A 27,021-nucleotide genomic window follows, 5' to 3' on the forward strand; every position below is an offset into this window, starting at 1 on the left:
AGAAGCAGGAGCGCGTTCAAGTGTACAAAGATATATTTATTCTGTATAACAACTGCGATATCCAGCCTCGTTCGCGGCTGAAAATTATTGCACTACGTTTCGACTACGTTTGGACACTGCGCGTTGCGTGTGGCACGGCGGTGCAAACTCATTAACGGCCACGGGAGACAAACTTATCCAGCGTCACGACCAGCTGTAACGCAGCGGCGACGACAGCTGCAGGCGGCCAGGGAGGCACTCGATCAGGAACAATAAAATCTAGCATGTTGCCTCATCGTTGTGTCTGGTTGCTTGAATGAGAGAACACACGCTAACTCGATGCACAAACCAAGAGGGACAGACAGTAGTTCTAGTTGCTGACGCTGACGCTCATGTTGCATACTAACTGTTGCTATCCCTCGGAACGCCCAGAAACTTTATAACAACCTTAAACGTATCAGTCTACCAAGTTATACTATTTCGTTTATGTAGATAACCCTTTAGCGCCAATGCGTTATAGTACAACCAGCGAAAGAGTAGTCTTCGATAATTGGTTGGAGAAGCCAAACTATGTATGTATAACTAAGAGTCCTTCTTTTGCTAGTTTAGCATACATACTTGTAGCACTCACTTTGAGCCCCTGGGAAAATTCCAAAATTGATAAAGTAGAAATCTATGTGGTACTTAAGTGAGTGTTAGAAATATGTAACGCTCGGCGCTAAAGGGATAAGAACAATCGATGCACTCGTCGTAACAATAACTACAAACACTTGCGTGCATTCATGTTAAATGGACGTTCGTGTAATAGATACAACATTATGTCATCATCAATTTTTGCTTTCTCTTTGTCTTCTTCAACTTGAATGTTAGGCGACATTCCCATCGATACACACTCCGATCGTTTCTTTAACGCACAGCGGATTGTTAATACATGTATACATACATATTTATGGATGGATGCGATCAAAACGATTTTACAGAAACGTTCTTTGTCTCTTTCTCTCTCTTTCTCCCCCTCCCAACCTTTTTTCGACTCTTCCTTCTTCACTATGCCCTTCATTTTATCTTATCTGTGTTGGTTTCCACTCACTTCGTTAATACAGAGAGAAGCTCCTCTTCCTCTCTTCTCGATTCTCCGAAGGGAATAACACCGAAGCACCAATTATTTTCTCATTTTCTTTTTCCTGTTTCTTCTCGATCTTTACATTCGTTTTCCGCATTGTGCTGTGCAAAGCCATCACCCACTGACACAGAAACGAGCGCGTGATCGATAAGATCAATCAATTACATTATACTAGCCGCAACCGTTTGAAGGTATCCGGAAAACGTCAATATTAATAACGAATTCACATCCGAAGGTAGCACTTGTTGACTTCCGGGCTGCTGTCTTCGTGGCTTTGTGCGTTGTAAAAATAAAGCAGGAAGATTAAAAACTAACGAATCCGCAAGTTTGGCAGTTCACGAAGCGTAACAGTTCACTTCGAGTTTCACGACTATCTCTGATAACAGCTGCGACAATGCGCATCTCTTGGAATCACTCGACATCAGTTTCTTTTTGCTTTCTGTCTTTCTTTTTCTCGACTCCACGCACTCCACGATTACTGCAAAAGTCAGTTCACCCGACGGGCCACTGGTCAGTCAATGGGCGAGGGTTTCTCGGCTCGCCGCGTTTCTTATTATAAACTACTTTTGGTTATGCTTTGATGCGGAATATTCTCCTGAGATCTGACTTCCTCAAAGGGATTTTGTGATGTTGTTGAAGAGTCGCTTTCCCCACCAAGACTCCAGATCAAAAGGCTTGAAATCCTGAAGGTTGTCATTGGGTTCACCGTCATTGTAGTACACTATGGAATTTGGACCTGTGAATCAAATAGACAGCCTTACTCATTCGAGAATAATGTAGATTGAAGCCTGTCATGATTTTCTCCTGCATTTTCTTAAATTCACAAATTCATTAATTTCCATTGATCGGCTGCTATTGTAAAATCGTTACTCACTCGAGGGTTCCGAGCATTCCGAACCGTCCGAAGATTCGCTTCCTTGTTGAGGATTGACTTGGCTCCATGCTGAAGGAAGATAAAAGAAAGAAATTACTGATGCTCAGAGGGGAAGCGAATAGGCTAAGAACAAGTGACGTGAAAAAATTTAGGATTTTCTTAGCTTTAAAGGTCTTTGCTTACATTCATATACAAATTTGATAAGCTCTTCGTGCTGCGGCGTAATCGCTTCCTGCATCTGATGTCTTTGGGAATTGAGCTTCGATTTTCCATTCATGTGGAAGACTGGCTTTGGCACATGACTGCAAAGCAAAAGTAGATATGTATATGTGTAGCGATGGTAAAAAATCATAATGAAATATCAATGTGCGTTTTGTATGTCTTATTAAGTTCTAAGCTAATAGGCAGTCATGCCAATTATTTCAAATGGATATAACCTATAGATTATCGGGGAGAATGCGTGACCGGAGCAATTGCGTAATATGAAAAACAGAGTTAATAAGTTCGTGCTTATGCGGCTTACCGGATGGCACCGTGATCGTCCTCGGGATCAGACTTTCGTGTTAGGTCCCGCAGAGTCTCCAGCCTTTCGAGATTCTGGCTGATCCCTGTTAGAAAAGCGCATTTACTTTCTCTCTCTCTCTCTCTCTTTCTCTCTTGAGTTTATTACAGCATGCATGCCTCTTTATATAGGAACTCTTGTATTTAGACTCGATGACAATGATTCCTTAGCGCATTTACGTACCTCGACGTGTCTTGGCGACAATTTTGCTAGGTCCTTTTGACACAGTGTACATGATTTTCTAATAAAAAGGGTGGAAATGTTTGTCTCCTAGAGCAACACCTAACCATTCGAGACTTATCTGAACTCTAGCTGACTCTAGCAGAAGCACTAAGTGAATCTCGATACAGGAGATCGACCAACGCTGCGCACTGAAGTGAGCCACAATGGGCCACAATCAACGATTGTTCGAGATGGAACAAGATACAAATCCTAATTCCTGAGAGCGTGGTTAACAGCGCGTAGATTGGGTTAGACTGACTCACGAGTCACTCGGACCGATAGACATATGGCGGTTGAGAACCTTCTGAAGGCGGGTATCTGAAGACTGTTGCGGACATTGAAAATTATCACGTGAAAAATAAAAGGCGCGCGAAGCTAGCTCATAAACTTTTGAACCACATACACCTATTACGTCAGGCGGTCAGGTTCTGTTATCACGAAACGCAAAACATGTTTTAGAACTCGTATTGATAAATTTCCACCAGTAGATCAATAATCAAGTAAATAATATATAAATACATTAAAGATCATAAATTACTTGAAACTAATCGCAAAGCCTGTGAAGTATGACTAGCACAGTCAGTTTAGTATATTTGATTTGATCCTGTTCATGAAGAGAACTGTCCTGTCCTTTGGCTCACTTTGGCATTGCAGGCACGAGACGTCAATAATCTACAGACTAAGAAGGTTTTGGGAAAAGTAAGAATACTTACGACACTAATTCTCTTTTATTGGTATAAATAATATGTATTACGCGTCTCGTGTTAAAAGCGATACACCGAAAATACAAGATGAATTAATGTGTCTCGTGTGGAAATTGGAATAGAACCTCCCCTTTTTTGTTTGAGCCATCCGAGATGTGTTCGTTGCGTTGCTCCGAGAAGAATTTCCAATTGCAAATCGCCTCGTTTCTTCGTTCTTGCATCTTGTTTTTCTTCGCGATCACGCTAAGAATAGAGAAGTGCTCTCGCGTTAAAACAAAACGTTCTTGGCCCGGTAGGTCAGCGAGATTGACTAATAAGCTGTTGCATCTGAAATATTTATCGATCTGTGCCTGGCGAGAGCTACACTGCGTCTCCACACGTTAATCATATTATTTATTTTCAACTCGGACATACGGAATGGAACTTGAGGACAAACGTAACAGAAACGTTAGGTGCATCTACGTAAAATGTAAAAGTCTGATAAAACTGCAAGCACTAAAAAAGTTTTTTTTTAAAGATTTTTTTTCGCAGTGACTTCTTAGTTTCTTCAATGCTCTCGGATCCAAAAAAGTGTCCTTGGCAATTGAATTTCAATTAAAATTGCATTGCACATTATTACTATTCTATTCTTTCTCTCCTTTCGTACATTTTGGGATTATCGCTTTGGCCTTGTCTTCTTGTTACCGAGTCCCCCGAATGTATTACTGGCTTTGTTGGACATGGGTATTTATGGCCGGAATGATATTCGTGAACAGAGGGGTCGCACAATTTCTTCTCGAAAGAAGACATAGAAATGTACGTCAGGACACGGTTAACGTTAGTCAATGAGAAGTATACGAGAAGTCGATATTTAATAACTGGTATAGGAAAGTCTAACGTGGAATTCTACCGCGGTATTTTCGTGAATACAGCAATTAACCTTGAGCACCGTGCAATCTTAATACGTTATCTATGCAGTATGCAGCTCTCGCATAATTCCATACATGAATTGGAGATATCTTCAGACGTATAATATCGAAAAAATTAAAATAAGTTGCTTAAGAAAGAGAGAGAGAGAGAGAGAGAGAGAGGGGGGCGGGAAGTAGGAAGCAAACGCACGTTTTATCGTAAACACGCGAGGCCAAGAGTGTGCGCGTCGATGCTTCAAGTTTTATGACAAAACTCGTGTAGGACGAGAATGCTAAACACGTGGAAATGAAGAAAAAAATATATAACTGGCCTACAGTAAAATAAGCACTGGCATTATGTAACTTTTGTTCTGCGCTCGTTTGTACAATTAACAGCGCAGCTCCCATTAATTGTGTGCATAGCTATATGCATCCAGAAATCTAAGGAAATCCGATTGATCGTGCTGAACTGTTTCCCGGCGAATCCAAAACGAGACTCATATACCAATAAATTCTCTTATCATCGTCGTGTCACAAAGATGCACCCATCGCACAGTGGATATGCATTTCTCAATGTTAATTCTAATAATAGTAACAATAATAATATATTTCTAATCACGGGCGCGTGCTTGTGGTTTTTGCGTATATATGTATACTATATATGTTTATCTATGCACATAATTTTATGTAATGCAATATTCAATAACCCTATACAAAATGTTTTCATCGTAAATGGTTGACACTGTTCACTTAGTCATTTTGTTACTCAGAAATGATAAAAAATACTTCGATCAGCGACGGGACTATTGGTATTTCAATAGATTGGAGTGCATGCGCTCTACGATGCGCAAGTAACAAATTCTTTGATTCTTGCGACGGGCCACGATTACGATTTATCCAATCCAAAGTATCTTCTTCGATCCCAAAATAAATTACAGCTGGGTAAATGACACGTTGGTTACATTCGTGCATCGCTCCTCTATGTACATACATGCAATATAAATTAGTATATCCGACTGCCGCGGATGTCAGTGCTCGTCACTAATGGGCCCCTTCTGATTTTCAAGTCACGTGGACAGCACTGCCGGAGGAAAGACAAATACGGCAGGGTTAGAGATTAGAAGGCGAAATGGAAAAGCTAATAACGTAATCTAGAAGGAGGCGTTTCTTCGACTCGTCAGTTAGAGTGTGTAAGTACGTAAAAGCACGAATCGACGTAATTTCTCTCACGCATTGCACACGGACACACGCGACCATTTATCTCATCTCTCTCACACTCTCAGGCATCAGGCGTCTCTCTTGACGTTTGGCCAGAGAGTGAAGGAAGAATCCGTGGTATCGGCGAATGCCGCTTGATTATCAGTAGAAATTATCAGTAGAAGTCATCGGTGACGTAAGTTAATAGGAATCAAACCCGTCCCAAAGATTTATAGGGCAAACAGAGATTTGTCCTGATCCTTATTGATTTGACGCTGGATATTCGGATTTCCGGAGGTGGTTGTACTCGGTGCAGCTGTCACCGTGGGAAGCGTTGGCAGAGCTTCCGCGGCCGCTGCACGTTCCGCCAGGAATCTTTCGAATTCGGACGACGTCAGGGATTCTTGATCTCCTTGAGCGCCTGGCTGAAATGTTAAATTACATTGAGATTATTCCATCGATCATATTTCACGTGTCATATTTCAAAAGCAACAATGAAATATATATGTTTTATCGATAGAGACAGAAACTTTAAACTCATATGGAACACAGTGCTGCTGAGGAACTTTCATTAACAGTGCGCAATTAACAAACGAGAAGCAATACCCTCTACTCACCGTGTGATCCAACCACGCTGCCATCTCATTGAATTCTGATTCCCTGTTCAGCTGAGCGACGGAAACAAAAAAACAAACGAACATTCAGCACAACGACAAAAATATGCTGGGAGATGTTACGTTCTCGGTGCACGTTGGAACCTCAATGGGAATCTGATTCAAGGAAACTACGGTACCGAAAGTGAAGCCGCCGGAGGACTGGGACTGGGAAAAATGATAAAGCGTCGTTGCGCATTAAATGCAAATGTCGAAAAACGTAGCTCGATATTATATGCACTTGAGAGCACAGGCTGTGCGTTTATGAGAAAAAGCGAAGGAAATGATATAAAAAAGCACGAATTACTGACATAAGAAAATATTGGAAACATGAAAGCTGCGCGTCCCGTGACAATCCGAGATTGCGCTTTCTGTGTCCTAAGAAACTACAGAAATTGCTCAATTACTAGGTTACTAGTAAGGAGAGGAGCATTACGCACAGTAGTAGACGTAGTGGTAGCAGCGGTGGTAGTGGTAGTAGTGGTAGTGCCAGCAGTGGTAGAAGCAACAGCAGCAACAACAACAGCTGTCGAAGCAGTCTGCTGGGGATACTTATTGTTACTGCGGTTGAGAATCGCTGTACTTAGACCATCTCCGCTCACCTGCTCCATATTGTCCTCGTACTTGCTGCCGCTGTAATAAAAAGACTGTAACTGTAACTAGTACTTCCTTGCTAGGGCTTCCATCCATTCCGATTAGCCAGTGGAATGACAGACAAGCCGACCAGAAAGAACACGCTAATCGATCGGAAGATCTTTCACGAACCTGTTTTTCGTCGTTTCGTAAGTGGCCTTACGAGACTGGGCGAACATGTCAAATTCATCGCTATCACCCTCCTTCTCCTTGCTCTCGATTCTGCTGCTGTCGGGATCGTCCGTCATGGCTATTTATTGAAAAACATAGATCAGCTTGCCAGCTCATAATCATTCGCACTCAATGTCGCAACGTCTTACCTATTTCTGCTAGATGTTTCTCGATAGCCTCCGCCTCGTCGGACAGGTCGATCAAAGAGTCTGCCTCTCTTTTGTTACGTATAGGGGTCGTCGTCTGGACATTCGGCGGATGTCCGATCGTCTGTGCCAGAATGGCACTAGCTGGAATTACCTTGTTCTTCGTGTAACGCTGGTAACGAAGGAACAGGTTGTTCAGGTCGTCATTCACGCGAAGCAACTCGGCCGTCATTTCGTCATGCGCAAGTTTACCGATTAACTCGACGACACGTTCTTGCATGGCTTTGCACGTCGAATGAAGTTCCTGTAGAGAGGGGATATGTTCTCGTTATAGATTTCTTATTGCACAAGATCACACCCCTATCAGATTTCTCAATGGCAATACCGTTAATAGCTCGATGTCGGCAGCATCTGGCTGCTGATTTGCAGTTTGCTCGGGACTGGTGAGATAGGTCAGCATCTCTGCGAGCACTAACTTGTTACCCTGGACAACGTCCAGCTCGCTCTGTAACTTCGCCAATTGCTGCTCCGTCAATTCTGCCAGCTGACTGGAGGTTTGTATTGGTGGCTGATGCGCCGGAGTCGTGGACGGTGCAGCCGGAGTCTGTTCTAGTGTCGGAATTCCTCCGAGATTTTGCTCAGATTCGGGTACGCTCTGCAATTAACAAGATATAGGTATTTCAACGACATTTCCTTCAGTGATGTCAAAATAATTATTCGATTTTCCTAATAATTTCCATTTACTCGGAAGTTGACCAAACTGAACGCGCCGAATTATCGCGAGATCTTTATCTTGTTATCTCGCCGATGTCTTGGAGAGTCTTGTCAGCCATCGTCAATACATATCGGCACGCAGTGCGCTTTACGATACCAACAAGAAATACTTCTTAACCGAAGCATTGACATGACAACAATCACATCCAGAATATATGCTTGTGCTGCTGTCACTGTCACTGTAGACGTGCAGTTTATGTGCACATATGCATAGGTGTATTGAGAGACCGAGGCATACGCCCACATAGGCTCGCCTGCGTGAACATTCAAGCAGGTTCAGTGTCAACGTGAATATCTGCTTATCTCATGTTTATCATAATCTGGGATTTCATCCATGTATGTTTTCATGTTTTGCTATTTGATGGATGACCTATGACTCAGTCTCGAGTACAAAGAAAACGAAAAATAATTAATTACTCTCTCGGGCGTGATGATGGGCGCCATAGTGTCCAGATCGGTCATCGGGAAGTGGATACCTTTGATCTTCAGTTCCTGATATACCTGAACCACACCTTGTGTGTGAGGCTGGTGACGAAACGTGTCAGCCCAGGTCTGAATCAGACTCAGAACCTTCTCTTGAACAGCTGTAGGCGGCTCGTTCTTTGGACCAATCAGCTTGACCAGCTCCTGAACGAATTCACGGGAGCAGGCCAGAGCGTGGAAACGCTTTCCGCAGTTTTTCACGCATGTTTCCAGGACCTTTGAAAAGAAGATTAAAGATTAAATTGAGTGATTCTACACGAAAACGAAATCAAGTAAGAATGCTGCAGTTGCATTCAGTCATTTTATTGTCATTCCTATCTCTTTTGTAATGAAAAAATAAATATTTTCCTGGGGTGAGACTCGGCAATGATATTTCCTCAGCTTTCCTTTTTCCGCCACGAAGACGGTAAGACAAGTGGTCTCGGGTGACTCTAACCGCAGATTCGGACTGTGCACGGCAAGCCCAATGCGCAATGCCATCCGTGGCTCCGTGACCGGTCATATCAATTAATAACTCTGGCGTGTACCTAATTGATCTAATTATATATAATTTACCAAGGTAGACGGGCCACGATAAATGATAATATAATATATTATTCTATTATTTTCATCGAGAGCACAAACGCATGAGTATTTATAGTATTTGCGCGGTGTCAAAAACTGACTGTGGATTTAAGTATTTCCGATGCTGCGAGAACAATCAAGGGAAATGCTTAAGACGACTTCGAGTTGCTAGTTAAATCTTATCGGTAACGGTGCTTGGCAAGCGCCCAAAATATTCAAAGTTCCATACTAACAGTCAAGGTGTACATGACTATGGTGTAGTTCTTTCCAGCAGCTTGACTCAATCTGCGCTTAATGGCCTTTATAGCGTCTCTCGGTCCATCCTCTGTTTCGTTTATAATGTCACAGACTTCCATGTTCAGTGCCCAATTCTCACTGGGTAAATTTCCATCGGTGGCTTGTTCTGAAAGAATACAGAAGCAGACAGAATGTGAGATCGCAGGCACTCGACGCATGTACCCGAAAAATTGCCTTGGCTGCCAGCAACCCAAGGCTGAAAGCGAAGGAGTTTCGAGGACTACATGCTGGACTGGTTGGGCAGCGGAGCATGTCGCCGATGTCGCATCGAGATTTCAAAAAATCCGCAACGTATTATCAGCGCGCAAGAAAGTTGTCGCCAAGTGGAAATAAAAAGCGCGAGTGAGTAATGCGTGCTGCTCGGGATCGCAAAGCGAAATACGAGTGTCATCTCACCTATCCTCTGGCCGACTGGCGTCGAGAAGGGATTCACGTTTACACCGAAGAAGGACATCCTGACTTCGTTGACGAGTGTCTTCCAGTGTCTTGTTAGCGGCCGGCTCACTTCAGTATAAGCGAGACACAGTGATACCTCTGACAGAAGTGTGGCTCGTCGATAATTTCTAAGTTTTTCAGCCCGCTGAATGATGGGATCATATGACCTATGCGGCCGCAGAGCCAGACGTCAAAATCTTGTATTGTCACGGCGCACAACCAATGGGAGGAACTTCTCGTGGGCGGAAGCTACCAATGGTCACTGAGTCGCTTACGTTTACGTGTATACCTAGCGTTACCTTATCCCGAACTGCTCGAAGCTTCAACAGCTACGGAACTACAGACTACCTGGAATAAGAACTGCGGGTATTCGGAACCGGGCCGTCCTGCTGGAAGGAGATAGTTGACAAATGGGGATTGCTGTTTCACTCTCACACACTTGGCTTATGCACATATAGTTGCACGAACAAAAGTTTCACATTTGCCTGGTCGGTTCGAAAAGAGTTCCTCCTTCCAGTTTTATCACGTTTTCACCTAACTAGGTTATGCTACAGAGCTTAACGAATACCACGGCAAAATAATTTTAAAATAAAATCAAATACATTCAAATTACAATGTTCTTTTTAATTCTTGGTGGATTTTATTGTCATTAATTATAACATAGTATTTAACATACTATGATTTAAACGTACTCTTCTTGTATGTAAATTCCACTGAAATGTAATAATTCCTTCTTGCTGTATGTAAGTATACGACGTATATGTATACTCTTTACGTATTTACATTCGATCACTCACATGCGATGTATATGCACACTGACGTATGCCCGATTTGAGGTTAGTCCGAGGCTATACACAAATTTACTATAGGATAGTAAAGTGGAAAAAGGATAGAGACTCCCATTATGCAACTATCTCACTCGGCCCGGATGGTCTCCATCTTTTACATATGGCTGTTCTCCTCATTCCGTGCAGTCATGTAGTCTTATATGCATGGAGACTAGACTAGTCTCCATGCTTATATGTATGGTTCTCAGTGGCGCCAACCAGTCCAATGTAACGTAACTGATAGGCGGGAAAGTGGAACGTTGAAATGGAGTAACGAGGCCGGATGCAGGGAACGTGGAAGCGGACCGACCATATCCCTGTTGCCAGGAGCAACCATGAATGTGCAAACGATTAAGCGTAAACCGAGCGTAAGCACTAATTGAAAAGGCTGGATTAGTGTAGCAAACGAGTTTCAGGAGTTTCAGGATGTTTCAGCTTTAATTCCAAATCGTGTCTCTACGTGCCTCTCTGTGATTTTTACTTTAAAGAAGAGTAATGCAGTCGGATGTACCAACAATATTTCAAGAGTCTGCCGAGCCCGGTGTTATTAATCGGGACATGCTGATATCTCTTGTCATCGAACAAGGTCCTAAGGGTGAGGCCGGCAGACTCTTTCTTGAGGACAGCATCAAATTTGAGGATATTCAAGAAATTCGTATCGAATTTCTTAGTGAGTTTTGCATTGAATCGGTCTTATAAAATTAATATGAATGACGAGTGTCTTTCTCGTTTTGTTTTACGATTTCAGATATACTGAACATTGATTATATCTGGGTGATGCACAATCTTGTTAAGCTAAGGTTATCTAATAATATTATTGAAAAAATTGAGAACTTGGATGTTCTGGTACACTTGAGAGAATTGGATCTGTCATTCAATCACATTCGTGTAATGGAGAATCTGAATCATATGACCCACTTGGAAATTCTATTGCTCTATGAAAATAAAGTCAGCGTTATTCAGGGAATAGACGATTTACATCAACTAATGATTTTCAGCATTGGAAATAATAAAATCGATGATTGGGACCATGTATCGCGGCTACTATTTTTATTTCTATAATAATATTACGGATAGGTATGCATACACCAAGCTGTAATTGTCGAATTATTGTAGGTGATGTATTTGCGTAAGTTGAAAAAACTGCGCAGCTTTAATGTGGATGGAAATCCTTGCTTAGAGAAAGAAGGATACTTTGATTACCTATACGCATTTGTACCGCAGCTGATATACTGTCGCTATAAAATGATAACCAACAAGGAGCGTCAGTTAGCACTGGAGCAGCATCAGTAATTTCATATCGGATCTCTCTATTTTGTTTGTTCACTATTTCTTCTGACAATTACTCATTATTTCAGTCGAACAATAAGTAATTTAGAAGAGAACGAAGCCAAGGAGAAAGAGGAAGAAGACGCCCGGCGTGCCTTTGAGAAGCACATAGATTTACTTTCAAAATCTTATGTCGAATATTTGGACGGCAATTACCTCTTTGAACAGATGTTTAAGCACGACGGAGGTCAAAATGCTCATAACATTAATAACTTAAATATGGTTTCCAATTGTTATATTCGATGGAGACTCCTTCGTTAATGATGTTGTTTGCTAATAATAAAACAGAAGGAAGAAACTTGATAACCCTCACGGAAGACACCCAAGTGGCCTACGAGGAATACAAGAAAACTTTTTCTGCCATTTGTCAGGAATTGTATGAACTTGGCCTAAAGGAAGAAGCGAGGAGAAGGAACGAGATCAGGCAGTTCGAGGATATCGTGAACGGAGGCAAGCAGAAAGTTCAGGAAGATGCACGAAAGTAATTGGTTAAATGATGGACGGATGGCTGGAGTGTAAATGGGAATTTCTCAAAAGTTAACAATGTGTAACGCGCAGGACGATGGATGAAGTAATGAAGAGGAAATCCGAAATTTTTCTTGACGTCAAAACGCTTATTGAGTCTATGACTGGGGAATTGGAGACTGACGTTTTGGAGGAAAAAGTTGAGCAGGCACAAAGATTATCGGAGGATTTTAATGATTTCATATCGAGAATATGGACGAAACTAATCTACAAGGAAGTTGTATTGCACGAACAAGTGGATGTAAGTTATTGATTCGTTTTGAGGTGTTTTCAAGTGCTTCGAAATTTCAAGGTATCGAAATGTGCCTTTCTAGGATATAAACGAAGTTTTCAAGATAAACATGACAGACATGGTTGAATCCTTCCTTGAAGCGGCGCAGAGCTATTTTGCGCAGCTGCGAAATGCCGATGCCGAGTACAATGACAATATTAATACGATAGCCACTATTTATATTAACAGCTTCGGAACAAATGACGAAAACAAAATACCGCCTCATGTGCTTGAAATTTGTGGCGACAAGGATCTCTTGACTAATAATCTTGCAGCCTCCCGCGATGTGCACCTTCAGGTATCTCGGAAATTGTTCGCCGAGACGACAACTGTCTTTGACTCATATGACCAATTTTATGAAATTTGACTTTCAGATAATTGACGGTCGAGAGGATCGCATGGTTGGCAGATTGAAAAATTGGCTGGAAAAGCACGTGGAGAAGCTTATCGAGTTAGTCCAACGTCAGAATTTCATTCGAGGTATCGTGTTTGTTATCGTCCCGTATTTACTTTCTCTTTTCACAGAGAGGAAAGTGAGCGGCATCGATCTGGGGTTCTGGAAATATCGCATTTCCTTGAATTTCAACGAGAAGAATTTGATGCTTTGCAATTACAACGTCACCTGAGCATAGGAAGTGGCGATCCGGACGTGATTGCCGCTCTTGAAGGATGATTAATAAAGAATTTGCAACTTGGAAAAGATATACAATACAAATGAACTTGAGCAAATTTTTAATCTCACGGTATTTATGTATCTTTATTCCTCAGATATGAAAATACAAAAGTAAACTTTTCCATAGTAAAAGTATCTCGCACTGTTTTTTGTTTTATTTGATGAGCTGTTTGGAAGGTCGGTTTCCTTGCAAGCCGTGTCACCGCTTCTTTAGCGATTTAACGTAGAGTTCCAAATTCTTTTGAACTTCGGGTGTCTGCGCAAATGTCACAAAGCTGTTAACATCCACTTCTCGATTATCGTGCATCCACTGTATTAGTTCTTGTCGTACTCCCAGTTTCGTCAAATACCTCCCTGTTCCTATTTCACAAAGTTTTCAACGTGGTTATTCTTTAGTAATTGTCACAGGTGTCGGCATTTCAAGGCTTTACCTGGAATCCTGGCGAAGGAGGCAATGTAATTTTCACATTTGCTTATCGCATCTGCCTTGTCAGTTGCTAATTCATCCACCAAGCCAATTCTCAGTGCTTCTTGGGGCGAGAACAGTGTTCCACTGAAATATCAAATAATTCAATCTCACAAAAATATATGTAAAGATTTTGAGTATTACCGCAAAAGCGCCAGTTCCGCGTTACGATGTCCAATAGTAGCGATCATGACATTCTGAAACCATTTTGGAGCTACGATTCCTAGATTTGTTTCGTTCAAACCAATAGTATGCTTCCCGTCAACAAAGACTCTGTATTCGCAGCACATTGCTAAAAAGCAGCCACCCGCTGGACTGGAACCCTATCAATACGAAAGACATTTGTTTTAACAAAAGTTTCTGGCGATGAAGATATTTGACTAAATAGAACATTACATTAATGGCGGCAGCGATTGGTACACTCAAACCATAAAGAGTGAGATACAAGTCCTGTAGCGCACTCCAAAACTTGCTCATGCTTTCAGCATCCTTCTTAAACATCTCCATTATGTCAAGACCTCCTGAGAATACATTTGACAACGAGGACGTAAGCACTACCCCCCTTCGGCGCTCATCTTGTGCTTCCTTTAGGGATCTTTCCAATTCTACAAGCAGTTCCCTATTCAATCCGTTCACTGGTGCTCTTGACATTGATATGATACTGACGCCTGTGAACGTGAAGTTTTTATAATGAAAAATCTCCCTCTGATTTTTGCAACTATATTTGCAACTATAATTGCGCACTGGCATATATCATGGATACACGACCTGTTTTGTCATCGCGACTGACGTCCACTAATTTAGAACTCGATGCATAATTTCTAGCAAGAGATATCCTCAGATTCCTGAAGCATGATCGATACGCGTGGATCATCATTGTATCGGATTTTAATGCAGCTTCTGAAAGAAGAAATATTGCGTTTTTAATGTATCAGGAAGAAACGAGTAAATTAATATGTACATACATATATATCAGCTACAGAATTTCTATATATGTATACATATATGTATATATGCGTTTGCCAAAGAGATACTTTGGGGACGCGAAAAATCAAGGGGTGTTCACAATAGCAAGCTAATGTTAAAAAAAACTACTACCTGGGGACATCCCAGCACTGAAGTTCTGACCTAATCTAACCTAATGAAACATTTTTAAGCCCATCACAAATATTAGATGCCTAACATTGAAAAAATATAAAAAAATTTGATGAGACAGTCTGCTTTATGATCTTCAAAACAGTCATTACGCTGGAAAATCTTTGAGGATGGTCCCCAAAACGGCCACTTGTCCTCAAAATAGCGACTTCGTAAATGAAATCCTCCCCAAAGTATCCTCTAGCAAAAAATATAATATATATTGAGAGAGAAATATACTATTTCTATATGTATATTCTGAAACTCTGAAATTCTGTAGCTCAGTAGCCCCTTATCATTAAGTAAGGTTGATTGTTATTCTTTGAACTTTGTGAGCCTAATATATTCAAGGATGCTCCAAAAATACAAGTTTCGATAGTCGCTACAATCGAACTCTGATGATTTGAAAAAGAAATATAGTAATTCGACTACTCACATAATGATTTTCATACATATGCGCGTTATTGTTGGAAATAATTACGTAAGTAAATAATTAGTCGAAGTGCAGAATGATATGTATATGCAGGCAAGTAGAAGTGTACTGTATGCTTCTATAAGAATAACTTTGGACTCTGACCACCTTGACTTAGAAACAGCACAGTGCCGGACCACCAGCCACGATGCCCTGATGTGAAGGAACGTGACGAATCGGACTGCAGTCGACAGACAGGTATGACTGGGTTGAACTGGATTCAACATGGCGATCGTTCTGGCTCATATACTCGCGACATCGCCCAGCTTCTTGACGTTTTCCCGAAGGTGCAGTGTGAAAGAAACTAATTTATATTGAGAAGGATGGCGTGAGGCGACGAACACGAGCTATCCGAGAAAGATAAAACGGCGACAAAATGTCAACTAGGTCGCAGCTCACCAAGGATTTGAATGGTAAGTTCCACAGGGTGTTTACGTTCGAAGCTGTCTGTAGTCTGCAATCGAGCTCTGTGCATCTCAGTTCTTTCGTAGAAGTTCTGCTTTTGAACTCTTGAATATTATTCGCAACGCACTAGGAAGAACATCGTGTTTGCTTCAGGCCAAATGCAAATTCAATGTACAGCACATACTTTATTGTATTTGTACTTTCGAAAATCCTTCATTTGACACAATTGCTCTTGTTCTTCATACAGAATCAGTGAAGGCTCTCTTGGGAAAACACGTGAAAATTTTACTAAAAAATGTCGTCAAGCTAGAGACCAAGCAGGACAAACAGGATAATCGGGTACTGGTGAGTTGTTCAAATTCATTGTCTCTTATACGCATACACGCATACACGCATTGATGCAAGTGTAACGCAGAACGCTGAATGAGTCTCTAATAATATTCATCGTCAGATTTTGAAAAAATGAGCGAGGTTACTACTACGCATGGGGTTAATTCCAACACTGATTTTTGACTGAACTTACTTTTCTAGGTATTCTCGCCGTGTCGTCTCTTCCTTCTGACTGCCAAAGTGCCAACAAGAGTAAGTCCCTTCTGTTACGTTGAATACGCGCGCTGCCGGTGCTGGATGTGACTTTATTCTTTTTCAGATCGACTGCCACTTTCACTATTTGGAAATAACATCGATAGAATCGAAGCGAGCTAACCAGCTATGTCTCATAGTTGGAGAACGAATTTTCAGCTTCACTACGACTGGCGCAGGAGCCGACACCGCCGAGGTCGACGCTATGATCGAGGCACTGCACACTGCGATCCGGAACATCTTTCCCACAGTACCACTCAAGTATGCACGTTCGTTCGAGTCGAAATAGAAAAAATGGCTCTGCAGGACATTGACCAATTCTTTTCGTTTCAGTTACATTATAAGAAAGATAGATGTAATACCGGCTAGTAGATTACAAAGTATCCGTGGCAGCGAATTGGCCAGGAGTACAGAGGCCACCAGACATACCGGTCCCTGCGGAGGGTTTTCAACGCAGTACGCGTGCATGTGTGACTTGCACGGCGTTCCGTACAGGGAGGAGGTTGCTTGGGTAAGGAAATGAGGACTGTCTCCATCGAGAATATTCTCTCCGATATTCCAATTGAATCTTTTTTAGGACGTGGATACGATATATTTGTCCCACGACACGCGAGAACTCAATCTGAGGGATTTCGATCATTTGGAGCAGAAAGATTTGGTTCCGATAATTTCGGCTTTGGAGTATAACACGTGGTTCACGAAACTGAGAGCCTCGCATCTTAAATTAAGTCACGAGCCACTAGAGAGACTTTTGCACGTAATGCGAAGATCTCTCTCGATACAAGAAATTTATCTAGACAATCTCGGCATCAAATGGTAAATGCGATAGCGACTTTGTCGGTGAGAATTTTGCCAGACAAAATGTTCTAATCCTTTCCGTTTCACTTACAGGGATTTCGCACACAAACTTTCCTTAGCTTTAATTTCTAATGCCAATACGATACTGCACACGATTGACCTCTCAAGCAACACTATAGAGGACAAAGGTGAGAGACCCGTGTGTCCTGTCGGAGGGAGAAGCGCAGAGAAAATAGATCGCGATTTTGTTTTCAATTGAAACTCGCGGTTGACTTTTATTTTTCTACGTGCAACTCTCTCTCCCACTGACCATAGAATTTCTTAACTTCCTAGTATAAGATATCTTTATGTTTTTGTAGGAGCCTCTAGCTTGTGCGGGATAATAGCCAAGTTAATGCAAGGTGTGCAATGAACAAACTACTCTTACTAACCGAAACATGATCTATAATAGGCAGCATCCTTGCGTGCCATCAGGCATTAAATCTCATTACTTTCGTTTAATGATATCCAGCATCGCCTCTCGCCTCTCGCCTCTCGCCTCTCGCTTTGGACGTCGCACCACCTGTACCATTCCTCCTCAGAACCTCATCGTATCCTTCTATCTGCGCGGCTTTGACAGTTAGGAGTGGGATCAGTACGCGTGGCAAACTCACACTTATCGATTCAAAAATCTTAAAGCTGGCAAGTGCATCTTCGCAACTCACTGCCGAATGTCGATCCCATTCCTATCGGAAGCGTAAACCAGAATAGAAAGTTACTGCTATTTTAGAATTTAAGTCCAGAGATGATATTCCTTAGGCTGAGAGAGTGAATATGTGTTCTAAGGGGCGACACACTTGAGCTGTCCGATTGGAAAGCTACCAAAGGGTTTGCAGAGACTAAATCTAGCACATTGCGGATTAACCGGAAAGGGCGTTGGCCAAATAGCGCACACTTTGAGTCTGAACAGAAGCATGCCAACTAGTCTGCAATATTTAAATCTCTCAGGGAACACATTAAAGGACGACATAAACGTAAGTCTTCTCGTTCAAGCCGGATCCTAAAGACTCCAGCATCATTTAAAAGTCTACAAACATTCGATTTGCAGAACTTGTGCAACTTTCTCGCACAACCAAACAGCCTGACCCACTTGGATCTCAGTGGCACGGATACGACATTGGAATGCGTAAGCGCCTACTCATCTTTTGCCTAATCCTATTGTTCGAGCTGCATCTGCACTCGCATTTATCACTTGCCCGTTTATTACAATGTTCAGTTGTTCGGTGCTCTACTGCGTGGCTGCGCTACCAATCTAGTCCATCTGAACGTCGCTCGTAATTCATTCACCAGTAAAAAGACCAAAGAAATACCACCGAGTTTTAAGCAATTCTTCACGGCGACTCTTTCTCTTAAGTACTTGAATATCTCGTTCTGTAAGCTTCCTCTTGAAGCCCTGAAACACCTTTTGCTTGGTTTGGCTTGCAACGAGAGTACTGTGGGCCTGGAGTTGGACATGAGCGGAAATAATCTAGGCTCAATGGGTGCTCACGTTTTGGAATCTTGTATCCATGGCGTTCGGTGCATCGCTTCCCTCGACATTTCGGAGAGCAGTAAGTGCGTCTTGAAGTTAGAACGACACGTGCACACCTGTCTAGACGCGTAGTAATCGTTTTCCACTTTTTTTTTTTGTAACCCCTCGCTTCCTAGATATGGACGTCGAGCTGGCTCAGGTGATCACGGCCGTTGGAAAAAATAAATCCATCAAGCAGTTGTACATGGGCCGGAATACCATAGGCATGAAGAGCAAGCACATCGCCGTCGTGATGGATGCTCTGGTGAGCATGGTCCAGGAGGACGATTGTGTTTTACAAGCTCTCCATTTACCCGACGCCAGACTCAAGGCCGATCTCTACAATCTAATCAACGCTCTCGGAAGCAATACCTGTCTCCACACTTTGGACATCAGCGGAAATCAAATCGGAGATCCTGGAGCGCGTTTACTGGCTAAAGCTTTGCAAATTAATAATCACCTGAGAACCATTATTTATGACAGGAACAACATAACGCTACAGGGTTACGCGGATATCGTTCATGCTCTAGAAAAGTATGTTTATCGTCTCCCCTAAGGGAAAGGTAGAAAGCTATTCGTATGAGTAGCGACTCATGAGTACGCGCACCACTAACTGGCCATTTTCTTCCAACAGCAATTACAGCGTTAGGCACATGCCCTTCCCCATCTTCGACCTTCAACCTTGTATGAAAACCTCCGCCGAAAAGACTGAACAGCTCGTGAAGAAGATTCAGGACCTTCTTCAGAGGAACGTTACTCCCTGCAAATATAGCCACGGTCAAGCTTTCAGATTGCAGCAGGGTTTCTTATTGAGTTCTACGCAACAGATGGTAGACAGACTGGTTGTGCAGACGCAAGATACTATAAAGGCTTTAGCCGCCGAGAGTTGTGATGCCAATAATGATATTAATTATGCGACGGGACTTATACAGGATGCCGATAACTCTAAGCAGGTTTGTGCAATTTTTACAAGACCATCGTAACGATTCAGAAGTAAACCTTTCACTACGAGTATAAATGGCGCTGCAGCTTCTACCGAGATTGCACGAGGTACTCCAACGACGAGATGAGAATAACCCCGTTGAAGTCAGACTGAGGGACGTGGCCGACGAAATTCACAGAGTAGTTACGTCCTACTTACAGGTGAATATCGTACGATTCTAGGTAGTGCAGCATCAGGATTGATATAAGGATTTCGTTCCCCTTAGGATTCTCTGGACGCTATGCTGAAATGCGCGAGCGAACAGTGTCCTACTGTGTTGTCGCAGACAGTCATCCGTGGGGACGAAAGTGAACCAATTTCCGTCGAATACGACCTCCGCAGCTCCTGCAAGGAAAAGAATCAGATCAACACGGAATTCATCCACGCAACGATTACCGAACAGGCCGGCGCCGATATTGTTAACAGAGTCAAGTAAGTTGGCATTTATACTTGTGACAGCCAATACTACGCGATAGCATGAAAGCAAGATGATACGATATTGGAATAATAGGGTAATATCAATAGGCAACTCTCTCGGATTATCTTAGGACGCATTTCCGATTATCTCTTATCTCTTGTGCCGATAAACTTTTTAGGTATCCGAGATTAGATTCTACAACGTCGACGTCGAACGTAGACTGCTTTCTTTCATGTATTTAAAATGAATTTATTCCTTCTGATTCTCTTGTATCGTCTTTTGGTTAATGAATTTTATTATGATTTGTGACGTCAATAATTCTGTGTAACAGCGAACTCAACTTGGCTGTCGCTGCCCACGTTTCCGACCGAGTCACTGACGAAGTTATCGAATCTTTGTCTCGAAGCTACAAAACTCTGGTGAGTCCGAGTCGTCCGAGTGTTCCCTCGAATGTGATGGTGTCGAGGAGGGGTAACTGTCTAAGCTCACTATTCCGCTACCGATTGCACTCTTACTTACAGATTGGGGACTGCGACAGTAGAACTAGATGTAGTACTCCGGATGTTCTGAGACCCAGCGCAGGCTCCATGAGCAGTGGCAGTGTTATCGGCGTGAGTACCGCTGCTGGAGTTTCTATTAAATTAGCGAGTGGTCGCACTAGTCTTGTATCTGAAGAGGACGGTCCTTCCGAGAATTTCTTGCTAGAAAATACGATAGGACAGCATTCCGGTGATCAATCGCCTATGGTGAGTGCAAAGCCTATTAAGCTGGCTATCCAGTTGAGACGCATATCAGTCAGGTCGTCGCTTCGGTCGCTACTTATACCATAGCAATTCTAACAAGTTCCGGACGGTCCGACGGTCTGCCTAGCAGCTGGATTTATTAATATTTATTTCTCAGATTTATTGAGAAATCATTATTCGCGCCATGATACTTTTTAATATGTATTGTCCCGCACGCGTGTCCCATTAGAAATTGGAATATTTGAACCTTGTAAGTACGCACGACGATTGATAAATATAACTATACTCATCGTGTCCAACGAATTACATGTATCGAAGCAACATAAGTAATTTTGATGATCCGTCCGAATATAGGCCACCCCGCATCTGTCAAACAAACGCAAGAGTTTGCACGGACGAAAATTGCGACCGAAATCTGTGGTGGATTCCGTCGAGGGTCTTTCGGCCGATGATATTCCGGACTTGTTGCCGTCGCTGCCCAAGAGTCAGGCAGAAGGTACAACTTTCACATTTGTCCTTGCTAAATGGATTGAATGAAAGAAACTGTCAGGTACGAGAGAGGTCTTTAATTTGATTCTAGCCATCTCCGAGAATGAGCATTCTCTGACAGAGTCCTTAGACTCGGTATCAGAATTGCCGAACACGGTTGGCCAGCAACTCCAGCACCTCGTGAAGTCCCGACCTCGCCGTGCCAAGACAAGAGCGCCAACACGACCAATGTTGAAACCGGATCAGCCAGTCGATGGCTTGGCTCTTGGCGAAGGTCTCGACGTATTCTTCAGACCAACGACCCCGACGACCCCATTGATATCCCCAACCAGTGACGACAGGTATTCAAATAATTTCTAATTCGCCTTAACTTTGTAAAATTGAACGGTTACACTAAGGTCAATCCTCTCCGGGCTTTACAGCTCCCTTCACACGTTTCCCACGGACGGAAGTCCAAATCTCTCGCTCGTAAGCCACAAGAGCGTTGCACCGGAATCTGACAAGAAACACGGATGCAATTTACCCATGTTGAAAACACTTCTTGAGCCGGCGCCGAGATCAAGATCAAGTGACAACTTGGAAAAGTTTTCACCTTTGATTGGTCGGCGTTCCCAGGGTGATTCTCCATTGACCGCATCGCCTCTAGCACGACGGAACACAACCGAAAGCGCTCAGAGCCACGCCGAGAAAACGACCAAGTACGAGACCACCAAGGAATTAAAGGGGGTCAAGGACAATTCCGCGGACAAGTCCAAGCGAAGCACACTGCCAATTGTTAGTGCATCTCTCGCATCTCGTATACTGAGGGACTCTTCCGGGGACGAGAGCGGAAAACTCGCCTGCTCCTCGAAGGACAATGATAAACTCTCCCCGACAGTTAGGGACACGGATCCTAAGAAGATCCTAGCAAAGAAGAATTCAAGTGAGAGTGAAAAATCAGCATTACAAGCAATTCCATCGGTGAAGCTACGATCGACTGGCTTTGATCTTCGAAGTCCTACGAACGGTGGAGGGCCGAAGAGCTCTTGTTCCGATACGTCCAAGTCTCCGGTCCTTAAGTCCTTGGTCAAGGCAGGCGACAACCCCAGCAACGAACATGGAAAGAGTAGCAGCACTCCATCGAAGAGCAAACCTATTCCGCCGGCCACGGCGCCCAAGCCACGACCATGGAGCATGGCCACAGATAGAAAATCCGGTTGGTCTTCCGAATTCATCAACGTATATACATTATTGCAGTCTGGCCCGACACGGAGACTTGGCTGTTGTTATTGTGGTACTTAATTCCAGGGGAATTCAATTTACTGAGCGACGGGTCGAGTCCAAACACTTCGGCTGGCAACACACCTGACTCCGGAGATGCCCTGGACGAGTCTACCGACAGCGGAGTAAGTGGGCCAGCTTCGTTACCACCGACATTATCAGCGAGCAGTACTGCAAGTTCACTGAGCAATACTAGTGTCGAGAAAAGATCGGTCAGAGAACTAGCTGCAAGCTTGAGCAAAGGAAAGGCCGATAGGAAGGAAAACGGTAAGTAAACGTTTGAGGGAAATATATGTTTAAGCTGCATGTAGGATTTAGGCATTGCACGCCGCTAAGCCACACGCTTCCTCTCCGTATTTTATAACTCGTGACGACGCGGCTATGCATGTCGCGATGCTTTAAATTTATCAGTCTTGCTGTATATATCATTTTAGAGCACACCGCACCCGCAGCATGGAGGTCGGTACTTCATCGGTCTGTCGACCGACCAACGACAAAGGTATTTTTTACGATTTTTTGTTTCATTTCATTATAATTTACATTTTTCTCCTCAAATTCCCTCAAATTCCCTCGAATGCTGTCGAGAATTACCATTTTATTTTTCATTCTGACATGCTTCATTTCGTGTTACTAACACCACACACCACCTGCTTTGGTATCGCACAAAAATAATGACCTCCCAGGTAGTTTTATAAGTTTGGCAGGGATTAATATAATAATATTTTCAATAATAATTTAGACCAAATTTCAGTTGCTTTTTCACGAAGCATCTTTCGTAAACCGTCCCTCGAAGACACCGGATCTTCGCTCATTGTGAAATGTATTAACATAGAGTAACAATTTGGACTGTTCTATGTGCGTTTAACGTGATCTCTCCTAATCATACGGTGACAGAATAGGTGCTATTGGATATTAATAATATTTGTGTAATGCTTGATATTCAAAATTCAATAGTTTGTATTTAAAAAAAAAAAAAAAAAGTAATGGTGATTATTTCAACAGGTAACGGAAGCGGCGACAATGGCTGAAGAAAATCGTTCGAGCGTTAAACACAGACGTACATCTTTCTTACGAGATTCGAACTTCAATTATGATAACGACGTGGTTGACGTGTAGCGATCGCACCGTTACTGTGCAGAATGTAGGACACGAATGCGTTAATTAAGTATTCGCTGAATTCCGTCGGCGAGTAGTAACTTCCTGGGATGCAGACGGATATGTATTATATGCGCCCATTTACACAGTCTATCTAATATAGAATATAGTATAGGAAAGAACTGCCGTACACGTAAATTTTTATACTAATCTACAGCGAAGAATTTTTTTAATAAGCGGCAAGACAAGAAGCCACATTCCATTGTTGCATTCGAGGTGCCATAAGAGATGGCTGGTTTAGCTTGACGTCAGAGAGGAAAAGCTCATAGAAGAGAAGAAGCGGTGCGCGAGCGCGAGTGTGCTATATTAATGCGTGAGTTGATATTAGGGGGGGGGGGTCAGGGTATTGCAGGGTCAGCAAGAATTATGAATCACTTATTAAGCTAGACGATGCCAACTGTAAATCGTTTTAGCGTGTCCATCAAGACACTATTGATGTCATTTATGCGTATTATTTCAATTACGTCGGGTGTCTTGCTTGGAAGTGGAAAACGTGCAAAAGACTTTGTTAATACATTCGAAAATGGGGTTGCCAATAGCTAATGAACTGGTTTGTTGATTTACGATGCGTTCTAATCTTTGGATATTTAATACACCTTGTGCGTCTTTACATTTTCGGTGTGAGACTGTCTACTAGGGTAGAGCGGACGAGACGAGAGAGAGAGAGAGAGAGAGAGAGAGAGAGAGAAATAAAAGAAAAGAGAAGGACATACTGCAAAGGCGCAATAGAGTTGAAAAAGCAAAAAGACTTTCAGGTTTTTTTGTCTGTTAGATCGAGTGCGATAGATCTTAACGTAATAAGTGCCTATTGCGTATGATTAACTGAAATCGCATTACACTCACCACCGTAAGAAGAACACAATTGGAGTCTTCCGCATACGGAGAATAAAGACAAAAGGAGAACGAGAACGAGAATGAGGAGGTGGTTACGTGTCATATTAGTGATCTGTGAATAATTAATCGGTGCGATCTTGCAAAGGCCTTCGAGGCGGAGTTACATAATCTACAAGAGCAAGGATAAACCTCGAATATAATTCTTTCCTACTAACGCTAAACTAACCAACGAATGTTAAATATTCTGCCGATCCGACGCGAAACTGCCGTCTTAACATCTTTTATCCAGAACTTGTTACGTGAACGGCCACTTCCATCGTGCATTTCTTTCCTTTTTTTCGTCTTTCTCTCACTCTCCCACTTTCTGTTTATTCAGTAATTTTTTTCTTTTGCCAACTCTCCTGAAACTCTAATCAATTATCAGCACGCATACTCTCTTTTGGTAGCTACGGGACAGTTCATGTATTCGATAATCTAATCCAGTCCAAGATGAGAAGAAAACAAGAAAAGGAAAGAAAACCTCGAATTATTCGAGAATGCCGTGTGACCCCGGTGCTGTTTGTATTCCGTTAGTCTTTTGATAGTATTGTATATTCATATACATAATATATGATTAGAAAAGTAAAATAACGCACACATCGGAAATGGATATTTGGGTTAAAAACTCGTCTCGCGAGCCTTTTATCCTTTTATTCTTATATTCTTATATTCGATACGACAGGGTTCGACCCTTCGACTGCTATAATCATAATTTTATGTATAGTGCTATCTGTCAGTCATTATTCAAATTGTACGTTTTTAACATTTCGGAAGGCGTTGCCGCCGCCTCGCAACAACTCCTCCGATAGTTTTCTCATTACGATATCACCTTATTAATGAGAACACCTCTTCACGCGTTCCTCGTACTCGCCCAGAAATGCTAAACTACAGCAGCACACCAGCTAACCAGCTCGGATTACGGAAAGTTGTGCAATAGGCGTGCGAATGCGTCTTTTCTTTTTTTCGATTCTCCTACTCGAAAACATTCTAGGATTATCGAGATTCGCGCGATACTTGTATTTCTTTATTCTATGCTTTTCATTTTCGTACGACCGATCGGAGAATCGTTGCGTCTCCCGAGATACCTCGCGCTCCCTGCAAATGGCTGAACATGTAAAACATAAAAAGTATAAAAATGAAATTACAAACTATATATTAGTTAAGCGACAGTTGTGTAAATCTAAGAAACTTTCGCAAGTTCGACCGAGTCAGTATGATAAAGGGTATAGCTAATCATGATTAAGGCCGATAGGTTAGACATTAAAAGTAAGAAGAGCGAAGCGGAGGAAACGTCGAGAAGTGATATGATATACATATAACGAATCCACATAGATATTAGTTGTACGAGCGTAAAGCGTTTTAACGTTTTTCGCTCCACAGGTGATTGTCTCTTAAGCGATGATCAAACGAATGGCTATGGCTATTCTAAAATCTACGTCAACGCGTCGCGACTATCGAGGCAGCTATTTCTTAATTTGGTCCATCGAATCCATTGACGCGAGCAAGTAGAATTCTGGCCGTTAAAATATCATTCTTGTGCCAAAATTGTGAGATAGGGGAAATTTCGAAATTTCCGTAAGACGTACACACGTATAACGTTACTTTATTTGGGAGGAATGGCTGCGAGTTTTCGAATTCTTCTATGTACTATTCTCATATTCATAAACTCAGGGAAAGAAGGAAAAAATGTAATGAGAGATACGAGCTCCGTGCGAAATTCGAGAGGAGACGAAACAAGAGACACGTACATATGTAGAACCCAAAGCTTCGCTTCGGCCAAGCGCATAAAAGATCATTTCGCGCTATTACATGCACTTGTCTCTGAGTCTAGAGATTAATTTAACTAAAGTTTCTTGCACGTGCGGAATAAAGGGCGTCAGGTCGATATTTATATTTAGCCGCAACCTTATACGGATATTATAATCTTCTTGTAATTTATTAGAATAATACGCGTACTTGGGGCATGCTCCCGGAATATTATCTTGTATTTTTATCGCCTCTAATTGTATTTTGAGCGGACATACATTATGAGACGCGAGCCTTTTGCGATTACACAGATTTTTGATAAAGGACAAGCGTTTGTGCCCTTTATATCATCTCGAGATAATCGCCTGTGACAATTATAGATGTATATAGTTATACTTAGGTATGCGAATACGTGCGCGCGCGCCTACGCGCGTGTGCGTGTGCGTGCGTGTGTGTATTGTATATTTATATATTTCAATTCGCTCCAGTACATTCCTGTATTTACGGCCTCCTCCTTAAAGATATTACACACTGACCCTTAGTAACTCCGCGAATATAATCTATCAGTTAATGAGTAAAGACTCAATTATTAAACTGATTACTCCGGTAAATTGTTTTTC

The 27,021-nt window shown here is 42.4% G+C and overlaps 5 protein-coding genes across 16 annotated transcripts; 2 read left to right on the forward strand and 3 right to left on the reverse strand.

The window, feature by feature from the left end:
• Window positions 1-15: 15 nt before the first annotated feature.
• On the reverse strand, window positions 16-3,358 carry LOC107264615 (MAPK regulated corepressor interacting protein 2). Its single transcript, XM_015733055.1, has 5 exons — window positions 2,722-3,358; window positions 2,500-2,584; window positions 2,160-2,278; window positions 1,977-2,045; window positions 16-1,838 (listed from the first exon to the last, which is right to left on the reverse strand). The coding sequence occupies exons 1-5, from the start codon at window positions 2,771-2,773 to the stop codon at window positions 1,714-1,716; spliced, it is 450 nt and encodes a 149-aa protein (XP_015588541.1). The 5' UTR covers window positions 2,774-3,358; the 3' UTR covers window positions 16-1,713.
• LOC107264607 (dynein regulatory complex subunit 3-like) lies at window positions 3,358-13,464 on the forward strand. 2 transcript variants are annotated; one of them, XM_015733026.2, is made up of 9 exons: window positions 10,571-11,201; window positions 11,280-11,563; window positions 11,648-11,820; window positions 11,890-12,047; window positions 12,149-12,341; window positions 12,419-12,626; window positions 12,700-12,954; window positions 13,031-13,107; window positions 13,182-13,464. In XM_015733026.2, exons 1-9 carry the CDS (start codon window positions 11,027-11,029, stop codon window positions 13,327-13,329), a joined length of 1,671 nt encoding a protein of 556 aa, XP_015588512.1. In that variant the 5' UTR covers window positions 10,571-11,026; the 3' UTR covers window positions 13,330-13,464. The 2 variants fall into 2 exon arrangements, with proteins under 2 accessions (XP_015588517.1, XP_015588512.1); XM_015733031.1 differs by lacking the exons at window positions 10,571-11,201; window positions 11,280-11,563 and adding an exon at window positions 3,358-3,459.
• LOC107264608 (TOM1-like protein 2) lies at window positions 3,470-10,085 on the reverse strand. 6 transcript variants are annotated; one of them, XM_015733034.1, is made up of 9 exons: window positions 9,666-10,085; window positions 9,206-9,375; window positions 8,343-8,624; window positions 7,537-7,806; window positions 7,155-7,455; window positions 6,967-7,084; window positions 6,804-6,834; window positions 6,166-6,216; window positions 3,470-5,973 (listed from the first exon to the last, which is right to left on the reverse strand). In XM_015733034.1, exons 1-9 carry the CDS (start codon window positions 9,721-9,723, stop codon window positions 5,779-5,781), a joined length of 1,476 nt encoding a protein of 491 aa, XP_015588520.1. In that variant the 5' UTR covers window positions 9,724-10,085; the 3' UTR covers window positions 3,470-5,778. The 6 variants fall into 6 exon arrangements, with proteins under 6 accessions (XP_015588520.1, XP_015588518.1, XP_015588521.1 ...); XM_015733032.1 differs by having other exon boundaries at window positions 6,642-6,834; XM_025081861.1 differs by having other exon boundaries at window positions 5,807-5,973; window positions 6,155-6,216.
• LOC107264612 (enoyl-CoA delta isomerase 1, mitochondrial-like) lies at window positions 13,386-15,535 on the reverse strand. 2 transcript variants are annotated; one of them, XM_015733046.2, is made up of 6 exons: window positions 15,366-15,535; window positions 14,564-14,695; window positions 14,192-14,463; window positions 13,940-14,118; window positions 13,761-13,882; window positions 13,386-13,689 (listed from the first exon to the last, which is right to left on the reverse strand). In XM_015733046.2, exons 2-6 carry the CDS (start codon window positions 14,670-14,672, stop codon window positions 13,529-13,531), a joined length of 843 nt encoding a protein of 280 aa, XP_015588532.1. In that variant the 5' UTR covers window positions 14,673-14,695; window positions 15,366-15,535; the 3' UTR covers window positions 13,386-13,528. The 2 variants fall into 2 exon arrangements, with proteins under 2 accessions (XP_015588532.1, XP_024937634.1); XM_025081866.1 differs by lacking the exon at window positions 15,366-15,535 and adding an exon at window positions 14,894-14,918.
• A 53-nt stretch (window positions 15,536-15,588) lies between these two features.
• On the forward strand, window positions 15,589-27,012 carry LOC107264604 (F-actin-uncapping protein LRRC16A). Of its 5 annotated transcripts, XM_015733018.2 has the most exons (24): window positions 15,589-15,814; window positions 16,054-16,151; window positions 16,338-16,388; window positions 16,456-16,649; window positions 16,722-16,899; window positions 16,966-17,204; window positions 17,280-17,374; window positions 17,546-17,587; window positions 18,012-18,199; window positions 18,274-18,351; window positions 18,442-18,775; window positions 18,873-19,269; window positions 19,370-19,688; window positions 19,765-19,878; window positions 19,944-20,149; window positions 20,467-20,554; window positions 20,657-20,881; window positions 21,108-21,128; window positions 21,233-21,374; window positions 21,459-21,708; window positions 21,790-22,562; window positions 22,655-22,894; window positions 23,062-23,126; window positions 23,630-27,012. In XM_015733018.2, the coding sequence occupies exons 1-24, from the start codon at window positions 15,778-15,780 to the stop codon at window positions 23,741-23,743; spliced, it is 4,488 nt and encodes a 1,495-aa protein (XP_015588504.1). In that variant the 5' UTR covers window positions 15,589-15,777; the 3' UTR covers window positions 23,744-27,012. The 5 variants fall into 5 exon arrangements, with proteins under 5 accessions (XP_015588504.1, XP_015588508.1, XP_015588505.1 ...); XM_015733022.2 differs by lacking the exon at window positions 23,062-23,126; XM_015733019.2 differs by lacking the exon at window positions 21,108-21,128.
• The last annotated feature ends 9 nt before the right edge of the window (window positions 27,013-27,021 follow it).

The sequence above is a fragment of the Cephus cinctus genome, unplaced genomic scaffold, assembly GCF_000341935.2.
Source record: "Cephus cinctus unplaced genomic scaffold, Ccin1 Ccin1_scaffold0189, whole genome shotgun sequence".
Lineage (NCBI taxonomy): Eukaryota > Metazoa > Arthropoda > Insecta > Hymenoptera > Cephidae > Cephus > Cephus cinctus.